The sequence below is a fragment of the Varroa destructor genome, unplaced genomic scaffold (genome assembly GCF_002443255.2).
Source record: "Varroa destructor unplaced genomic scaffold, Vdes_3.0 BEIS01000007.1, whole genome shotgun sequence".
In the NCBI taxonomy this organism is placed as follows: Eukaryota; Metazoa; Arthropoda; class Arachnida; order Mesostigmata; family Varroidae; genus Varroa; species Varroa destructor.
The window spans coordinates 36,914,754-36,933,619 of NW_019211460.1; the positions used below are offsets into that span (position 1 = coordinate 36,914,754).

General features: G+C 38.4%; 2 protein-coding genes across 6 annotated transcripts; one reads left to right on the forward strand and one right to left on the reverse strand.

The window, feature by feature from the left end:
- The first annotated feature begins 2,028 nt into the window (after window positions 1-2,028).
- Arl6IP1 (ADP-ribosylation factor-like 6 interacting protein 1) lies at window positions 2,029-16,097 on the forward strand. Of its 4 annotated transcripts, none has more exons than XM_086974842.1 (6): window positions 2,029-2,600; window positions 5,208-5,383; window positions 5,775-5,874; window positions 6,144-6,203; window positions 6,469-6,546; window positions 14,851-16,097. In XM_086974842.1, the coding sequence occupies exons 1-6, from the start codon at window positions 2,571-2,573 to the stop codon at window positions 14,893-14,895; spliced, it is 489 nt and encodes a 162-aa protein (XP_086830968.1). In that variant the 5' UTR covers window positions 2,029-2,570; the 3' UTR covers window positions 14,896-16,097. The 4 variants fall into 4 exon arrangements, with proteins under 4 accessions (XP_086830968.1, XP_086830967.1, XP_022669730.1 ...); XM_086974841.1 differs by lacking the exon at window positions 14,851-16,097 and adding an exon at window positions 7,074-11,256 and having other exon boundaries at window positions 2,062-2,600; XM_022813995.2 differs by lacking the exon at window positions 14,851-16,097 and adding an exon at window positions 7,074-11,256 and having other exon boundaries at window positions 2,069-2,600; window positions 5,229-5,383.
- LOC111253864 (gamma-aminobutyric acid receptor-associated protein-like) lies at window positions 11,826-18,748 on the reverse strand. Of its 2 annotated transcripts, none has more exons than XM_022813999.2 (3): window positions 18,456-18,748; window positions 13,775-13,972; window positions 11,826-13,555 (listed from the first exon to the last, which is right to left on the reverse strand). In XM_022813999.2, exons 1-3 carry the CDS (start codon window positions 18,543-18,545, stop codon window positions 13,463-13,465), a joined length of 381 nt encoding a protein of 126 aa, XP_022669734.1. In that variant the 5' UTR covers window positions 18,546-18,748; the 3' UTR covers window positions 11,826-13,462. The 2 variants fall into 2 exon arrangements, with proteins under 2 accessions (XP_022669734.1, XP_086830969.1); XM_086974843.1 differs by lacking the exon at window positions 18,456-18,748 and adding an exon at window positions 14,044-14,067.
- Between the last annotated feature and the right edge of the window lie 118 nt (window positions 18,749-18,866).

Consider the following 18,866-nt stretch of genomic DNA (forward strand, 5'->3'; position numbering starts at 1 on the left):
ATCACTCCACTAATTCAAACTTCTCCGCAAATACTGCAGATACCAAGATAGAACGTGTTCCGAAGAGAAGACAAGGCTTAAAGATAGAAGTAAAATATCGTTTAAACGACGCAGGCCGTATGAGTAAAGATTTGTAAAAACGAAAGGAAAACAAGAATAATAAATTCATTGATAAGTTTTGATTCCGACCTGTATCAAAATAATATTAGCACTAACGCAGACTTTCTTTTCCTAACCCTTTTAATTAGCTTGAATGAAGTTCGCTGTGTGTTGCTGTGTTTGTCTGAATCAATTCAGGCGGTCACTCCTTTAACTTTAATTGGTTATTAAACCTAAACCGCGTTTGCAATAAATATTCTCAATAATGGTTGATGCCTTCATGTTTTTGCCTGAACACTAACTGACGTAGATTTGAAATGGGATTTGTGTTTAAAAATATGATATTTTGAAATCTCACCTCGAACCCCATGACAAAGTTGTAGAATCATTAGTGCCAGATGCCGAGTAAAAAGATCCATGCATTGTCAGTGTTGTCAGCAATTATCCAACTTTTGGTGTATTCGAAACTTCTTTTATGTCACTGTCAGTGAAATACCTTTTAACCATGTTACAAGGCGTATTATTCTATAATATTGCCCGACACCATGGTCTACTTATTAATCACAACCTGCTTTGATCGATCGTTCTAACCCACTAACAAATGGCCGACCGACATGAGATAAGAAGTTCTGAAATTGAAGCAACGAATATAATTGTTTTATTGATGTTTAATAAATTTTCATTTCACGCAAGTGCGCAATGAAAAATCAAAGTATTAGCTCTCTCCATTTTTTTAGATTACTTCTTTTTTTTTCTTTTATTTACCTCTCTAGCTTACGCGCGAAATAAGCATGTACGCACACAAATTTCACCTTTTTAGAACTATTTGGTATTTAGATCGTTTCAATTCAGGTTTACATGATCTATATTTTCATGGGGTGTGAAAAATGCCTTATTCTTTTTAGCTCTTGGTAGTATTTTTAGTTATTATATTAATTTTTGATAAAGTAAATGCACGCCAAATTCTTTACAACGACTAAGATCTAGTTGCTTCTTACCGCAAACTGTTATAAGAATCGGTGATGATGATCGCTGTTTTTAGTCGGAGCCTTACCTCGACTGCATAATCCGTCTTAATGCAATCAATGTGACCGAAATTCAATCCAAAGATGGTTATTAAATCGATGCGCAGCTGACTTCGCAAAGGTTGGCTTTTTCATAATGTCTGTGTTTTTCAAATTCATTAGTTACCATTTTACAGCCGAACTATCAGCCCGGTTTTAGTCTTCCGTAACCTGGACTTCATGACCGAATGAATCGCTTGGACAACGAAGAAACATCATATCCCTGGATTGCCTGTGTGTTTTTTTGTAGATTTGTGTGCGAACGCCAGAAAGTGGCGATATTCATGGTGCCGTCGCTGTATACCGAAATTGACCTAAAATTGATCTCTACTATAGAAGTTTACCGTTTGCTCGAAGCAAAATTACTGACAACTCCAATATTTATGATTCTGTATAGCATATGTCGCACTAAGCGAAGACCTTGTAGCTAAACGGTCTAGCTGTTCGCTTTTTGTCGCGTTATTTTACTGTCGCCGCCATTATTACGTACCCTGTAAACGAACATGACTTACTTATAAATTACAAGCTTTCACCATTAAAAATCTCTCTGCTCGTTAATGGGAGTTTTTTTCTACCTAACTGTGCTATGCTACGAAAAACTTCCTCATTCGACGACCCTTTATGCTCGAAATGCGCCAGACCGAAATCATTCTGACTCAGTTCACTGCGACTGCCGTTACCGCGCGGTTGTTGTTGAGCCTGTGCTGCGAAAGGCTCACTAGGCTCTTATGTCCAGATGAGCGAGAGAGTCTCAGTCAATAAGGAAGCGGCGATAGTAGCGCACGAGAGCGTGGCACAGGCCGGAGTTCGCGAGTGAGGCGATGGCGGCGACAGCGGCTAACTAATGACGATGGCAGTGGCTGTTTGATCGTTCAGGCAGAGGGTGAGGGGTGGCTGTGTGGCTGCTGCTGTGGTGGAACAGCGGACGGCACTGGCTGAAATGGCTGCCTGGCACGTATACTCTTTGCACTGCTATCTAGTGTAAGTGCCGTGCGTCACTCTGAATAGGAGGTAGCAACGGAGGCGGCCGTGACAGCCGCTAGAGGCAGTACTGTCGTCCTCATCGTCGTTGTTGTCTCCTTCTGGTTGTTTGTCCTTTTGCTGACTGCAGCTGACTGCTTAAAGAAGTGGAAGCGGTGGCAGTTTTTCGGGTTTTGTTTGCGTCGTCACTGCGACTCCAAGTTATAAGTCAGTAGTGTGTTGAATGTAGTGACTGACGTCTGCAGTTACGTGAACAACGAAGTGCGACGTGGACCAGCGAGTAATTCGTTTTTCGCATAAGCAAAAGACATTTGACCGTTTTGGTTCGTATTGCATTACTAGCTGTGTTGTGAGGCGGAAAGACGAAGGAAATTTTCACCATAATTTTGACTTCGTGCGCATCTATACAATTGTCGAACGAAGAACATGGAGGGCGACGGCAGTGGAAACGGATTCGTAAGTGTTTGCCCTGACATAGTTAAGAAATAGTGATGGGTTCCCTTGGATAGGTCGTAAGCTCAGTATTCAGAGGCTCAACGCGTATTTGATAGACAGCAGCGACCAGTTTCTGCCCGCCAGTTTGATTGGGAATAACTTCTGCAAGCACTAGTACCCTCGCGCATTACATAGAATTGGGCCAACTTTCTGCCGACTCATTCAGTGCAGTAATTGCTCATTGCGCGGATGCACCAACCAATTTGTATCGTTGAAAATACTTGTCCTTCTTCAAATATAAATAATAGGGGTGTCAGGATGTGAACACCCAAGGTGGCCCTCCTTCAAAGGACAAACTGTGCGTTCGCGCTTCAATCCCATCGGTAAAAGAAGAAGTGTAACTAAGTCAGGATTGGTGGGACTTGTCGTCCTGCTGCTAAAGACAGTGCCTATAAGAGCTTGATGTGCGCAGTTGCTGAGCGTGGACCGCGCCCTACGGAAGCGCTACTACACCCCTGGTGCGCGCTTATTTGAGCATTAGCACTATGTTAGGTGGAAAATAGCTTATTAGAGAGGCACTATGGTCCGGAATCGATAGGGGCATTGAACGTCGTGTTGTTTCATATGCTGTAAGGTAGCACACTGTGGGAGCGTACATACAAAACCCGTTCTAGGGTCAATTAAAACAATGCGCGAAATACAACAGCAAGGGTGGCTACTTTCAATATGCTGTTATCGTATGGGGAAAAGAAGTCATATAGGGTAAAAGCAAATCAGACTTAGAAAACTTTTGTATAACGACGTGCAAGTGTGTTGCAAGAGTCGAAGTCCTTACCAGTCGTTATATGTCCAGCAGTGGGCAAAAATAAGTAGTAAGCTTTTTTATTCAGCTTCAGGTATGTGTTCTCCAAGACTCCGTTCTTTTCTATCAGTTCTCAGTTTATCAAAATTCATATGTAGAATAATAGTATTCAGATACGTTTTAGTACCTGACTAGTTTATATCTTCAATGTCGAATTGAAATATCAAAAGGTTTCTGCCTTATTAATAACTTTTTTAATGCTTGGTTTATCCATGTTTTCTCGAATTCTCAAAGCTCAACTTTTACATATCCTAATGTTTTAATGACGGAAATGGTCATTGATTTACCAGTTTTTCCCTTTCCAATACCATAGCTAAGCCAATTAAGGTGCGTTTGAATATTTAACATTAGACGTATAACAACTGCCTTAAAAAGCAGTAACTATTTAGAGAAGACAATGGAGCAGTTGATTACGAAAACAGGATTTTGGACGTTGTTAATATTTATCGTTTCTACTTGTATGCAGCGTGTCTCTATATTGGTTAATGGTGCGAGCGATGTTGGGGACGATCAACGATAGATATAATACGCGGTCACCACGATTAACCAGCCACATCGCCTTAGCTGCCTGCGAAACCTGACGGATATTACTCAAACAGACGTTTCCGTTCGTAAGCGAGATTTCTTGTACCAATAGTAAAAAGAAAAGGAAAAGAATGCTACGTCCGTTTTGACAGAGAAATGGTTATTATCACAGACTAGTTGGGCGCTTCGGTAGCAGCCATGATGATGATAGAAGAAAGGAGGAGGAGGAGGGGTAGAGCCTTGAATTTATGTTTATTAGTGGGACGTTGCTTTATCTGTCTTCTGCTGCTTATTACGGCCGGACACCGAATCATTTATCCGCTACAACGGATATAAAAGATTGGCCGAAGGGAAAAGAATTTCTGTTTAGTCATGCATTTCCTCATCGGATATCAAGAGCCTATGTAGTTCGTTTTTTTGCTATAGACATATGAAATAGCTCTATCAATACATGCATAATATTTGAATGGCTGAGCCTCTGACGCCACGGACTGCTGGTACAAACCCCGTTAATGACATATAGTAAATAAGTATGATTAAATAAAAGGAACATAATATTCGAATTTCGTTCGTCCTGCCATTTGCTTCAATGCAAAACATTTATATTTTCGAAGTAATAATCGAAGTAAATAATTCGAAATAATAATAATGTGTAGCCAGTACTGTTTTTACTCACTAGTTTATGGAAGTTTAAACTTATATGTGTACGTCCGTTACACAAAAAACTAGGATGAACCAGTAAATTTACGTGTGCATTGCATATTCATGCAAATTAAGGCTTTAAAGAAGCGTTGATGGGCATGAGTAGCATAGAGAAGCCAAGCATACCTAAATGACAGTTATCAATGCAATTAACTAATTAATAATGCAAATGCATTTTTGAGAACAGAGGCGGCGATTGATTTTACTATGTCTATACCCGCATGGCTTTTTGATTTATTTGCCCGTCATATGAGTATCCGATATGAGCCAACTGACAAATTGTCGGGAAACACGTCAAACACTATACACATAGTCATAATCGATGGCTACTTCATAACACTTTGGTATATACATTTGAACTTAAAAAATTGGTAGCAAAAGCAAAGTAAACACCGAATCTTAGGTCGTTGGTGGGTTATTATTCGTTTTATTCGTTCTTCGTTTTCTGGTTATCGTGTTTGCATTTTGGCTTGTTTGTTATAATTTAAGTTGCACCTTACTTTGTGTGCTATAATGTTTGTACTCTTTTATGTTTTAAGGACGCTCCTAAAGTCTCACAGGAAATCATTTCCCCTTTGCAGGATTCGGGGGCGGCAGCCCTCAAGAAGCGCCTCGAACCCTGGCGTGAAATCGCTTTACTGGTGCAAAGGCTGCTCACCTGGGAAAAGCCACTCTTCCCTGCGATCATTACGGGCGTAACCACTCTGCTCTATCTGTGAGTTAAACTATACAAAACCTACTTTCACATTGATGACATTAAGGTACTCATCGTACTGGCTATTACACGCATGAAACTGTCCTGCAATACGACTGATGACGTTAATACGTTCGGTGATGTACCATAGCCGCACCAATAGCAACATGGCGACACAGAGCTGGCAGTATTCATCGGGTTCGTGGTAAAAAGTGGTGTTGTACCTCTAGATGAGCCGAATAAGACGCTGCTTAAAGCATTAATAAAGATCTGGACTGATACAAATGAAATAAAAGGATTTTAATAAACAGAAAAAAACAGCCATGCTGTTTTTGTGTGCTCATTCTGTGCATTTACACCATAATAAATATTATATACCTAGTGATGATTCGTGCGATTTCTGCTTTTGCAGGATTCTCTACTGTATGGATATGTCGAATCTGACACTGTTCCCACTTCTCGTTGCATTCGTGCTTATTTCGGACGTTGTTGTACCATTCATTGCACCGAAGGTATGGTCTTTTGTAAGAAACGATTCAGTTAAGTTATGTTTACGAACTAAACGTGTTTGAATGATATTACAAAATATAAATTTTTTATGTTATTAAATAAGAGTTTCGTGGTAATATACAAAAGAAAAAATGTCAAGTGTATTTTTGATTTTTGCACTTAGTATACCTTTCTTGAAGTAGTGCTATCATTATGCAGGTAACGGCACTCATTCGTTTATGAGTTGAATCAATAGTCAAAAAATTACTATAATCGACTTATATTTTGATAGGTGTTTGACCCTGCGAAGTGGGGTGCTGCACAGGAAAACCAGTTTGAAGAAATCTGCGACGTAAGTTTATTTATTAAATGAACAAGGATTATTCAACAGATATCTCCACGATATTCTGTTTTTGTGTGAACCTGGTGACTTATTCATCAGGCTAACGGAGGTTATTTACCTACTTTTAATATACCTCTATTATTTATTTATTAGATTCTTGAATTACATAATCATTACGTAGTACCTATTAAAAAAAAGTTCAGGATTACCAGAAAAAAAGTAGAGTGACGTCAAATTCAATAACATTTCAAGTTTACCTGATTTCTCGTTTTAGACCATTGCAAAGGGACTTCGTGACCTTACCAACGTGGGCTACCAGATTTGTCAGTCAAGGGAGAACTCCCCCAGAATAGTAAGTAGTGTTGGCCAATTTTTTTGTACATTGGTTGAATACGAAAAATGGGTCTTAAGAATACTTATTTTCATCTAAAACCAACGAGTATCTATCTAAATTATTTCCTTTTAAGTAACAACTCTAACAGGAATTAATTATAGACGTTTTCTATCTAACTAACACGAGAGTTATGGAAGGTTTTAGTTTTTGAGAACTGCTTAGTCAGTATTATTTCAAAACCACCTACAAAGTCGGCGCTAGTTGAGTTGGCATTATCTGGTTTCCTTTATTAAGACCGAAGTTTCAGTGTAGCAATGAATGTAGGATCGATTTACTGCGGCCACACCTCTAGTAACCTAGCAGATCTATTTTGAAGCAACTGAAGTTTTTCACTCCAAATATGAAGTACGTATAAATAGACTTACTTGAACTGTATCTAGCTTATAATTAGCGTTTGTAACTGGCACCCTGATTGCTAACCGCATTGTGGAAAGTGACTAACGGTGATTGACCTTTTATTGTCTGTTTATGTACTCTCGTTTCAGTTTTTGGTTTGCTCTTTAGGAGTACTATTCTTTCTATCATGGCTGGGATCTGTCCTGAATGGATTCTTCGCTGCATGGGTCCTTACCCTATTTGCTTTACTTGCGCCTGGCCTCAAACAGAACGGCGTACTTGATAAAGCTATCCAATTTGTCATGACTAAGGCCAAACTGCATTAAAGCACTCGTGAAACTACGTATGCGTCCCTTATGTATTCGATGTTTGAGAACGGTCGATGTTCATTATGCCCAAATTTACATCTGCGCTGCTGCTGAAACTATCCCCTATTTTCCTTTCCTAAGGAACTAGCGGAAAGCTTGGTCGATGCCATCTGATATGCTTCTTTGATATAGAAAATGTTAGTCAACTTTGTAGGTGAACAGCGGGTATAAAAGCATAAACAAAATTCAACCTTGTGACAACGTCAGCATTATGCGTTGCACTGAATCATTATTTCCTCTACTGGACTCTTAGAAGAAGCGAAGAAAATGACCCAGACATTTTTATCATTGTGGGCTCTAATATTTGAAAGTAATCAGAATTATACATAGTACAATATGATTGACTTGTCTGTTGGCTTATCCGATATTAGGTTAAAACTACACAGGATACAAAAAACATGCAAAGAAAGAATAAAACTGCTGTGAGGCTGAATACGCACACCAGGTGGGGAAGTCATTGTTACTGCTACTAATAATATAGAAATCTACTATAATCGAAGATGGCGGTGATAGTTATATTGATGTAAGACATACACATAAATATTGACACATATAATACATGTACTCTATCTGCGCCTATTTCACGATATTTACACTTTTTGGACATAATAGGTTTATACCAGACTGTAGGCGAAGAGACTTATCAAGGAGAAAGATAAAAGGTAAAAACTTGAGACGTCATGAGGAAAGCTGATGATATAAGGAAGAGTCACCACAGATGGGATGGATATCGTCTGGTGAAAGACAAGCAATATAATATCTATACCATAGTTAACATCAGACTAGATGGATAGGACTACAAATAAACCGCGGGCAATACGGCAATATGATAAAAAGCGGCGTTGTCAACTATACGCCTTAATATACACATCACGACGTGTCCCTAGATTAGCAAAAGCGATACGAAAAAATTGACCTCCCTGAGCTTGAATATCGACACGGAAATAAGGACAGCCAACTAAATACAAAACTACGAGCACTGAGGACAAATTTGATTATCTCTATGAATTAATTAGACCATAGATAGCATCAGCAGCAGCAGCAGCAGTAGTACGGCTGAAAGAAATATTCGGATCTTTTTAAATATTGAGCATGCTAATATTTTTATTACTATCATCATCATTGTTATCATCACAATAATTATTATGCATAGTTTCTCTTATCCGACATTGTTAGGAACTTTGAGTAGAATCATAGAATAATTCTCTTGTGTTGTCTGCACTGAGACTAATCCATCCATGTTATTACGAACATCACGGCTAATGCTTGCTTATTACGCTCTTACTAGCTCGAATTGACCCTATTCTTCTGGTTGAGAGACCTTTTACAACACTGGAGCAGAATTACGCTACAACTGAAAATATCGTACACAACAATAGTAATGTTTTACTTTTATATGCGCATGCTAGGCAATATTACATCTCAACATACGCAGATATGAGCTCAGATAAAAAAAAAGTCCAGGGCAGAATAATCGCTTGTTAACAATATACAAATCCTACGCGAGTTATTGACTATTTCCTTATGAAGTAAACTGGCAGTTTCAAATTCGGAGACTCAAAGTTTAGGGACGGATTTTATTCGCTGGAAGCACTTTGCGCTTAAAATCCCTGTTATACTCTAATAATAATGCATAAAAAACAATAGACAGATGTAGTTGCAATGGCATTCTTTATCCACAACTCGTCGAAAAGGGAAATCGGTGTAAACGTACGTTTCGCCTCGCAAAATTATTGATGATTTAGTTCAAGAGGTTTTGGCTGCTGATTGCTAAATATTGCACCAAAGCTGCAAAATAATGGTGATGGTGGTGAGGATAATGACTTTTATGCTCACTGGGTTGATGACGTAAATTGCCAGCAGAGCCGTTAGCGTCGTTGATTGATGCTCAAAAATTTATGATGCTGAAAAAGACAATTGCCAAAAGTTGTCCAGTCTATACTAGATGTGTGTGCTTGATTGATATGAGACGCTGTCTGTGTCGGTGCTCGAGGTGTGTTGCTTTAGTTAAAGGAAGAGAGCGATGAGCGGTTAAATATTAATGACATAATCTTCGAAAAATGTCCACGTACGTTACGACAGAGCGACCCATATTACGAAATTCAGAAACTGAGGAGGTGGGCAAAACCTAAAGTGACTCATCATAATACCCAGAGAAAGGGAAATAATTAATTATGAGGAATCGATACTTCTCAAATATAAAACAAACAGAGGATCCAAAAATATACGCAGCTTAATAGTCCGGGTGACGACGATAATTCTCTTTTATAATTATTATGTAAATTTTATAGAGACACCTCAGTTGTTCTAAATCTTGACTACTGCATGAGTATTCGTAATACATGTTGCTACCGTCCGAACGGCTGTGTCTCTTCATTTGACGGAAGCAAAGCAAAACATTTTTGAATTAGAGAGCGCAAGCAGCTACAACAGCAGCAGCAAAAACAACAAGCAATATCTAAAATACGAATACTTACATGGGTGTTTATACATACATATATATATATATATATATATATATATATAGGAGTCGACAAGATCATTTAGCGCAGCAGGATGCACATTTTAGTTAAAAGAAAAAGGCAGCAGTTTAAATTCATCAAAATCTGATAAGCCAAAATTACCTGTTCGCTTTTTCAAAGAACAATCATTTGTTAGTATTATCAAACATAACATTCCATTAAAATTATTTAGCGTTTTGGCCTTTGTCCCGTGTTTTTGGTTTGTTTCATGATAGCGCAACTTGTTATTAAAGGCGCTTTATGACAAATTGAATAAAATTAGCAGTCAGGGAGCGCACCCGACCGTGTATCTCGAAAATGTTTACATTCCATATATAAGCATATTTTCTTTTTTTTTGTTGTTACATATATTTGCTTTTTTTCATGCCCTGCCCTCAAAACCCCATCCAAAATGTTACATTTTCTTTTTATTTGGTTGTTAATGCATCATGTTCCGCTTTGATTATCTGCGTTGTCAATTCTGTGCGCATATAACTACAGTCATTCATTATCGAATAAGTATATCCTTTTTTCAAGTTCCAATCTGGATCAATCAGTCACCGGAATAAGTGTTATCACCAATAATTGCGCAATTGCTGTATATCAATCGTCTGATCGATCCATGCATCCATACATGTCAGGATTTTTTAAAAAACAGACTTCCATACATTATTTGACTGTTCTTTAGGCGGACAGATAACGCCTAAGACAAAGGTTAAAAAAATAAATAATTGGGTTCACTACTAACCCTCCTACAAAATTTTAAAGAAATGCGAACTTCTCACAAGCTTATATTTCTAAAAACATTTTAGGTTGCCCCCTTCCCTACATTCGTACGATTAACGTGTGGCACAGGATACCTATCCTTTTTTCAAAGAACTTGCATTAGAAGCGAGTTAATTTAAGCGTTCAGTAGTCAACTGACTTCGTAATGTGACAACTGGCCGTGGTGTGTATCTCTGTCTGTGTTCTATTAAGGAAACTGGCCGAAAAAAATATTTTTAGAAAATGATACTCACGCCGTAATAAATGGAAAAAAATGGAACGAAAGGGAGTCTTGGACGAAAAAAAAGGTTGAGTGTTATTGATATTCTTATTGTTACTGCTACAACTCTTTAATTTGTTTATAATTTCAACCAAAGACTCGCGCTTAGTGGCAGCGACTTAGGGTATCAAACCTATTATTGTAGGAAGAACGTTATAGGCATACCTACATCATACCGTAAACAGGATCAGAATTAAATCAATCCTTCCGTTGAAGACATTAGATTCTTCTGCTAAGCGCATAGCTTAGCTCTCATGGCAATATGTATCTACTTATATCTTATTGTTATTATAATTATTATAATAGATATAATATACAGGACTGAATGACCTATTTCTTTGAATAACCTGAAATAGTCTGATTTCGTTATTAGATGATTTTAACTAATAAAAAGAAAAACATGCAGATAATTTTATTATTTGTCGGTTTTCTTCATTTATGGGTAGTTGGTATGCGAAGAAAAATAGTACAAAAAGTAAAAACTCTTTGATTCAAAAAATTTAAAAAAGATGTTGTCCACACCGGGATGGTCAGATGGTTCTACCGGTCTACCTGACAATTTGAAATTATGAAGGGTTATATTTTAGGTTTCGTATAAATGGCGGAGGCTGAACCCCCAAATTATGTACCAAACAGTAATTATTATCAGTCTAGCGCATGCTATTGTATCATGCATGTTAAATAATGTCCCAACATTTGATACGCACCTCAATGAAAATTTGCTACTACTGTTTTAATATAACGTCGTTTTGGATTAATTATTTGACATAATCAATCGATCGTAATTGCAGGTTATTGTGTTTATATTAATTAGTGATTATTCTTATTTAGATACGAATTAGATGAAAATGCACACTTCTGTTGACCAACTATATCTTCAGTAAGATAGTTCACATCAGTGAAACGGGACGCCGGCATCTACAATATGCAATACAACGCTCACAATCTATCTATTAAGCATTTGCCATTTTAAAGTAAAAACGCATATTTTTAGTGATTTTCATTTACTTCGACAGCGGTTTCATTTACGTAGAAGTACCAGCATTAGCATTCTCCAGTTTATACATACATGAAGGTTTGCATTACTTTTTCAATGCTTTTGTCATTTTTTTCAACATTTTACATATAGAGATGCGTATACATCTCATGTGTTAATGCGAAGTCAATGTACCAATGTATATTGCTCTCATGTATGCGTGGGTGTATGTTTGTCTGTTTTCTATACGTGTGAGAAGTCTCCATCTTGAGTTTTTAAACAGGCTAAGAGGAGATATCATGAAGATCGTATTGCTCTCATATTATTAGAGAAACGCGTTGTTACTAATAAAACGCAACCACGTAACTTATTTTCATAGCTATTTATTAGAACACCGCTTCTGTTTCAGGATAGCCATGTCTGGTGACTAGCCATACAATTTTTATGTAACTGCTCATTTTTTAAGAGGACGGGTAACAGAATACTACACCAACATCGACTCACTAGGGCAATTTCGTTACTGACGACTCGTCGAATTATTTTTTCTCCTAATTGAAAATAGTACAATGCTTGCTTATGACGGTGATAAAGTGTGGTATTGGGTGATGACGATTTCACCATCCGTATATAAGTGTCAACTTTATTTATTAGTCAAGCCCATGAGCTCATAGCTCGAAGCGGGCAGATATCTTACGGTAAAACTGACACGAGCGGCTCCCAGCCTGTTCATTATCTTTATGATGGTTCTTTATAATAAGGTAGGTATGCATAAATAGTATTTACGACAGATACTGCACAAAGCCTTCATCGACAACAACAACAATGCTGCCTTCATTCTTCCTTTCAGCTTTTTCAGTAATTCGTAGTCACCCAGCCAAAATAATAACACGTTTTTTTTTTTAGCTGTTATTGTTAGCTGTATGTGTTATCGTATCGGCACATGTTTGTGTAGGGGAGTGTGTCACAGCTATTCAGTTTTTTTACATATTTCATTATCGCTTCCTGTGTCGGCGCTATTGACTATTATAATTGCTGTTAAGGAGAGTTGCTTAGTATTCTCATATTTTTTGCGATCTATTCGTCAGCTCGTTAAAGAGCTCCGTTTTATAATTCCATAGCTTTTGTTTGTAAATTTTTGGCCACTCGCTCTCCCTGTGCTCTCTCACTCACGTTCACACAAGATTTTTCACGGTAATCTGCACTCGCTCATTCAACATACTACTTATTCGTTTTCGTGGTGTTCATGTTCTTATTCAGCCTTTCGACCGCGCGGAATCCATAATAAACGATCCGAGGCAACGCGTCTTAAATGAGTTGCTGCACCTTCTAGTGGCCCATTTTAGTTATCTAATTCAAAGTATATGTGGACATTTCAACCAATAATCAGGACTGAACTTGTGCGAATGAACCACATTCGGACTCGTTTTTTTACACACATTTGCTTATGCCATCAGTATGGTTGAGGATAATAATAATAATAGAGAGTTACACGCTGATAAAAATGACGAAATCACGAAGTAAGGGGAAAACGACTAAATCGCACTGCATTATCTGGTGTTGTATGCACAGCAATGATATTAGCCTGCGTATTCCCCCACCGACCCAAACCCCTTGCAAAGCCCAGCGCCAAAACTTCTGCTTTACAGTTTCAAAGTCTTTCAAATCCTGATTCAACATCTGCGCCGTACATGTTTTCATCAGAGAACGCAATGTAAAGGAAGAAATCTTCTTCATGATGTTCCTAAAATAAAAAAGATCAAAAGGTACAAAAAGACTTAAGAACGCGACGAAGTATACATCTAAATATAAGAGATTAGGAGATCAACGTACAGAACGAATAAGATATACGCTGTTCTGATAGCAATCAATATTACCAATCCATACAAAAAGAAAGTAGAAAATGCATGTGATTATCACACTCAGAAGTTATATGCTAAAGAAAGAAACGATCTGAACGAACCTGATAGAGCGCACCCATTGTTGTCGAGGTCGGAGCAATGGTATTGTTAACGAAGAAGAACAGTGCGTCCTCCGCTCGTAACTGGATACGTTTGCGGATAAGTAGGTAGAACTGTCCTACGCAAAGGTCAGACGGGACGAGGTACTTCTTCTTGTCTAGGTTACTGATACGACTCTTAGGAGCTTTTTCTACGATCACCTATAACGGAAACATGCTTATGTGTTAGTTGCTACGAAGAACACAAATATTTGCACATCAAATTGGTCTACCTTTTTCATGTATGCTTCCCTCGTTCACTACAATTGCTCCACTAATGCATAAATAACAAAGATTACTCTAAATCAAAATGATTGTTTAGCATGCCCACGTGTTCATGCGTTCATGAGCTGTACAGATGATAGATATCATCATCAGGAATATTATTCAATGGATTAACACCTTGACACAAACGGTGAGGGAAATGTCACATGCAAAGAAACCTTGTGTTGCATATATCACATACTAACTGGTGGAACGCAGGTGTACTACGCTTATGAAACCACCCGTACATCTTTCGCGCATAATACACTATTTCACTTCGCTAAAGGTTAAGAGATCTTGTGATCTGTAATTTCATGAACTATCGTACATTTGTTACAAAAATTATTTGCTCTAAACGACCTGATTTGTAAGATCAATTTGGTTCAACTGGGAGAGGGTGCGAGCATTGAGCTTCTCAAATCACGATGATGCGGGGCGCAGAGCAATCGTTAGTACCCCTACAAACATTTGTTAATCCATAATATACCAATCAGAATTGCTAATATGACGAAACATAATGAAGACCTTTACCGGTATCGGCGATGTTGAACTTCTACGTTTCTCGTGTGGCAGGAGTTGAAATGCACTTCTCCGCAAGCATAAGAAACCGGCCACCTCTAGAGCGTGAAATGAACACCGCGAAAAATTACCTAATACGTAACATTTTTCAAAGAACGAACGCCCGCAAGTACTAACGACACGCGGTCCACTAAATTGAATTACATGAAACTCTTTAATTAAACGGAAATCTGAATGAAATCTGTTCATGGTTACAGGATAATTCGGCCATAACTTCCTGGGCAAGATGTGTACAATACTAGTATCGGCTCAGCTATCAATTGTAGAAGCGACTTGACGTGATAAAAGAGCCGATAGAAGAACAGAATGGAGACAGTCAGTTGATTAAACCGCGACAGTCTATTCCGTGTGATCATCGGTTCGCATTACTGTCTACGAATAATGGTGACCGCCAACGAATACATTTTTTCGGTCTAAATAGTAGTCAATGTCTAGGCGGAATTTATCTAACGAATAAGGTACTGAAGTCACTGCGAGTGAATTGATTAATCTAGATTCAATGCCAGTTCTTTTCGTCATTTAGGTAACCATCGCAGAAATAGCAAAGCAGAAGACCATTAGCAAGCGATATTCAAATGTATATATATGCTACTGGTGCTGCCTCTGCTAGTCGCAGTAGAGACTAGTAATGCTGAGAGCAATCGTCGTGGCATACTCAGTCAGTGCCTGGCTCGCAAGCCAGAAATTCATCACAGCAGTGCAGGGAAGGGACCATAATGCGATGACTGCTGCGCAAAGCTGCCGGCCAAATAGAAAGATGTGGCCAGCACAACCAGGAGCAGCGGCATCTGCTTGCTTCATTGCTGCTCTTTCTACAGTTAGCTCTTTATAATCAACACACGAACCGTCACATGCAACTTTTCTGCACCAATTATGCTAAAAGCAAAGCTCAGCCCCACATGCAGAGTCGTACAGGAATAAAAAAACTAGCAAAGAAGTATATATATATATATATATATATATATAATCTACGGAAGGACATTTATATGATTGCTGCAAATGATAATAAATCCAAGCCTGATATTAATTTTATATTAATACCGCCGTGCACCGAAGTGCGCTAAATGCAACGAACGTATTCATTGTTTAAACCATTCAAGTCAACGTACGTGCTAAGCCAAACATATTGTTATGTTTTGCCAAGATTAGCAGAAACGCGCATAGTCAGATTTCTCTCCGCTTGGATCATTCACACAATCTTTCCTTTTTCTACAGAGAAAGGAACAAAAAAAAATCTTCTCGTTGAGATGAAGACAAATGTACAACGACTAAAGCAAGAATAATTCACGTAAGCTCTTTTCTTTTCGAAATTCGAACTTTGCCATCGGGTTAGGTTATCTCAGATCGTAGAGATAGAAACTGACAAAAAATTGAGCTTGAGCAAATGAGAAAGGTGTAAAAAATATAATTATTAAAAATAAAAGTTTTATATATATATATAAAACTTTTCTCTTTTATCGGTTTTAGAAGCTGTAATAAAAATTACAATAACTGTTTTCGCTCCGTCTGCATTGCGTAAAAAAAACTGGACGAGAAGGATTTTATATATAACTATATACAGAAATATTACGAAGCCGAATGTTTCACGTTAAAAAGCGGGACATCTCAAAGACATGATCATTTAGAACTCTGCCTTTGTCGCAGCATTACTTGATAGTCACGCAAGTACGAATAATCATTGTAGCATGCATAGGATATATAGGGGGTAGGAGTTACAAGCAGTAGTATAAATGGCATAAATGCATTAGGCCTAAAACGCTTGATCAAAACTGCATATCAATTTCAGGTACGATTATAAGATCTTTAAAGGCAGTTATCCTGACAATAATCGCAATGTTATTTAAATACCGGGTTACCGTTTAAAGTTAACTCTGATCAACTGGCGTGCCAGTTTAACAAAGAGCGTCCCTCTACATCTCGTTCTCTCTCATTATATATATATATATATATATATATATATATATATATATATATATAGGGTGAGCTCCACAGGTTATGACAAACATTTGAAAAAATATTTATCTATACATAAAATTTGACGCAACATCAACTAGCCAAGGTAGGCTCTACTAGTGAAAATAACAAATCGTGGTTAATCACAAACGTAACACTTGGTATCGACAGACCTGTATAAAGCTTAGCAAAGTTACCAGCGAAAGATAACTATACGCCGAACTTTCTCCTTTGTTGATAAAAAAACAACATTGGTGAGTCGCTTTGCTTAACGCTTACCACGTAACGTAGAGGTCCCACGTTAGCGGTCCCGTCCTGACACCTGAATTTCAATACCGTTTTTGCATTGTTTGCACCATATTGTGTTGCGACCATCGGTTGCTTGCCACAAGGCTTAACAGAAAACTGCTCACAACCCTATCTGCGTTCTTCAAATACAGTGGAAAATGCTGGCTAATTATGCCCGCGCCTCGTAAACACGAATGGTTCACTAATACTAAGTTGAATTTGAAAAAAAAAATAGTACTGGCGTTTTATTATAAAACGTATGTCAGATGCTTCGTTAAATGCGTCCATATCTAATAGAATACAAAAATAATCCTCTGTTTTAGGGGTATTTTAAAAACACATTGGGCGATTCCTAAAACCTATTTCTTATACCTATAGCGTAACAGGCTTGGATAATTTTACGGTTTAAACTATACCCCGCAGCCTTCGTAGCCAGAGAGAAAACAATGAGCAAGAGCCCCCACTCGGTCTGGATCAACAACAACCATCATTATCGTTATCTCCATTTCTGAGACGGTTACCAGGACACGACTAGCAACAACGAAAATATTAGTGGATAGACTGCTTTTTCCTACTTTACATTGGCTACCAATATGTATAACTAAGCTGATCATTTTTGGCCGCTGAAGCTGCAATGCAGGGAAGCCAAATGACGTAGCGTGTGCTGCGGATCATGATTGCAAGATCTTGGCAGGCTTGATAAGGGCCTTATGACCTCAGAGTAGGCCGTCAGCCTGTACCTGTCTTTCAGGTAACATATTGTTATCGCCACTCTTCTATCTCTCGCTTTAATTCGCTTTTTGTTTAGTTAGCCACTTATCTTGCCGTAGGCAAATACTTTAGTCAAATCGGGAGTCGTGCCAAAAAGTGTGCGAATGGTGCTTGCCCTTCATGCCCTGGTGTACGTCAAATTGCTAGACAATGTCAAAACATTTTACATGATATTGTAAGACATACATGTATTAGTAGTAACTGTATTGCGTGGAAAAGCATATAATTTCTATATAATTTTTACGCATAAAAAATAGGTTTTGATTTGCTGCTGCAGTCTGCTAATAAACGAAATGGTTCCACCCTGAGCTACTCATTCCTGAGAGGAAACATATCTGATGTGATTAATTGTAAGCTAATGTGAATGACTATGCCAAGTATATTAGAGCATTTAGCTTCCGACGCTTATTGGCAACCACTAACACAGCGCAACAATTGCATCCATAATAGACACAAAATGTGTTTCGTTTAACAGAGGTCTGCGTATAATGATGAGTAGCAGGCAAATTCATGAAACGCTGACAAAACGCACGAACGGCATATGTCCCCATGGGCCTAACTGCGCACTAGGCCAAGGAATGCGCTCATATAATTAAGCTTAGCTTCTGAAACTTACGCGACTATCTAAATATGAGGATCCCAACCAGTGGTGGAAGCTATGCCATCACTGATAGCACGCATCTGTAGTGAAGGATGATACACACAAGAGTTGTAGACATGATACTTAGTCATCAGTTTTCCAACGCGTTATGCTGCGTGATATAATAGTTAGCGTAGTGTATATACTTACGGGAACTCGATCAGGATATTTCTTGCGGATCTTCTCTCCCTCCGCACGACGCTTCTCGAAGGTATGTTCTTCCTTATACTTAAACTTCATAGCGGTTTAGGTTGTAAGACTAGACAAACACACGGCGCAAATCACACAGATTTGAAGCAGTTATCGACGGTGACTTTCTACGGGGCGTTAGGCTTTCCTGCGGATCAGTGGCTCGATACTGTCGGGCAAATGGCGTTACCTATATGCTTGCTCTACGCGATACAATCGACTGTGCCAGGAGCGCTACTACCGCGGCCCACAGTGAATCAGCTGTTTAATGCGAAGCGGCCTAGACAGCTGCGCAGGAAAGGGCGCTCTACGCAATCAACTAGATCGATGAGAGTTAACGCAACTCTTCTAGTTCTTTAGGTATATATCACA

Bases quoted from the DNA above. Each gene is read 5' to 3' on its own strand.
- Arl6IP1 (XM_086974841.1), top strand. From the start codon at position 2,571: ATGGAGGGCGACGGCAGTGGAAACGGATTC. The intron at 2,601-5,207 runs GTAAGTGTTTGC...TTATGTTTTAAG, and splicing joins ACGGCAGTGGAAACGGATTC to GACGCTCCTAAAGTCTCACA. The intron at 5,384-5,774 runs GTGAGTTAAACT...CTGCTTTTGCAG, and splicing joins GTAACCACTCTGCTCTATCT to GATTCTCTACTGTATGGATA.
- LOC111253864 (XM_022813999.2), bottom strand. From the start codon at position 18,545: ATGAAGTTTAAGTATAAGGAAGAACATACCTTCGAGAAGCGTCGTGCG. The intron at 13,973-18,455 runs GTAAGTATATAC...TTTCCGTTATAG, and splicing joins AATATCCTGATCGAGTTCCC to GTGATCGTAGAAAAAGCTCC. The intron at 13,556-13,774 runs GTTCGTTCAGAT...TTTTTATTTTAG, and splicing joins CAATGGGTGCGCTCTATCAG to GAACATCATGAAGAAGATTT.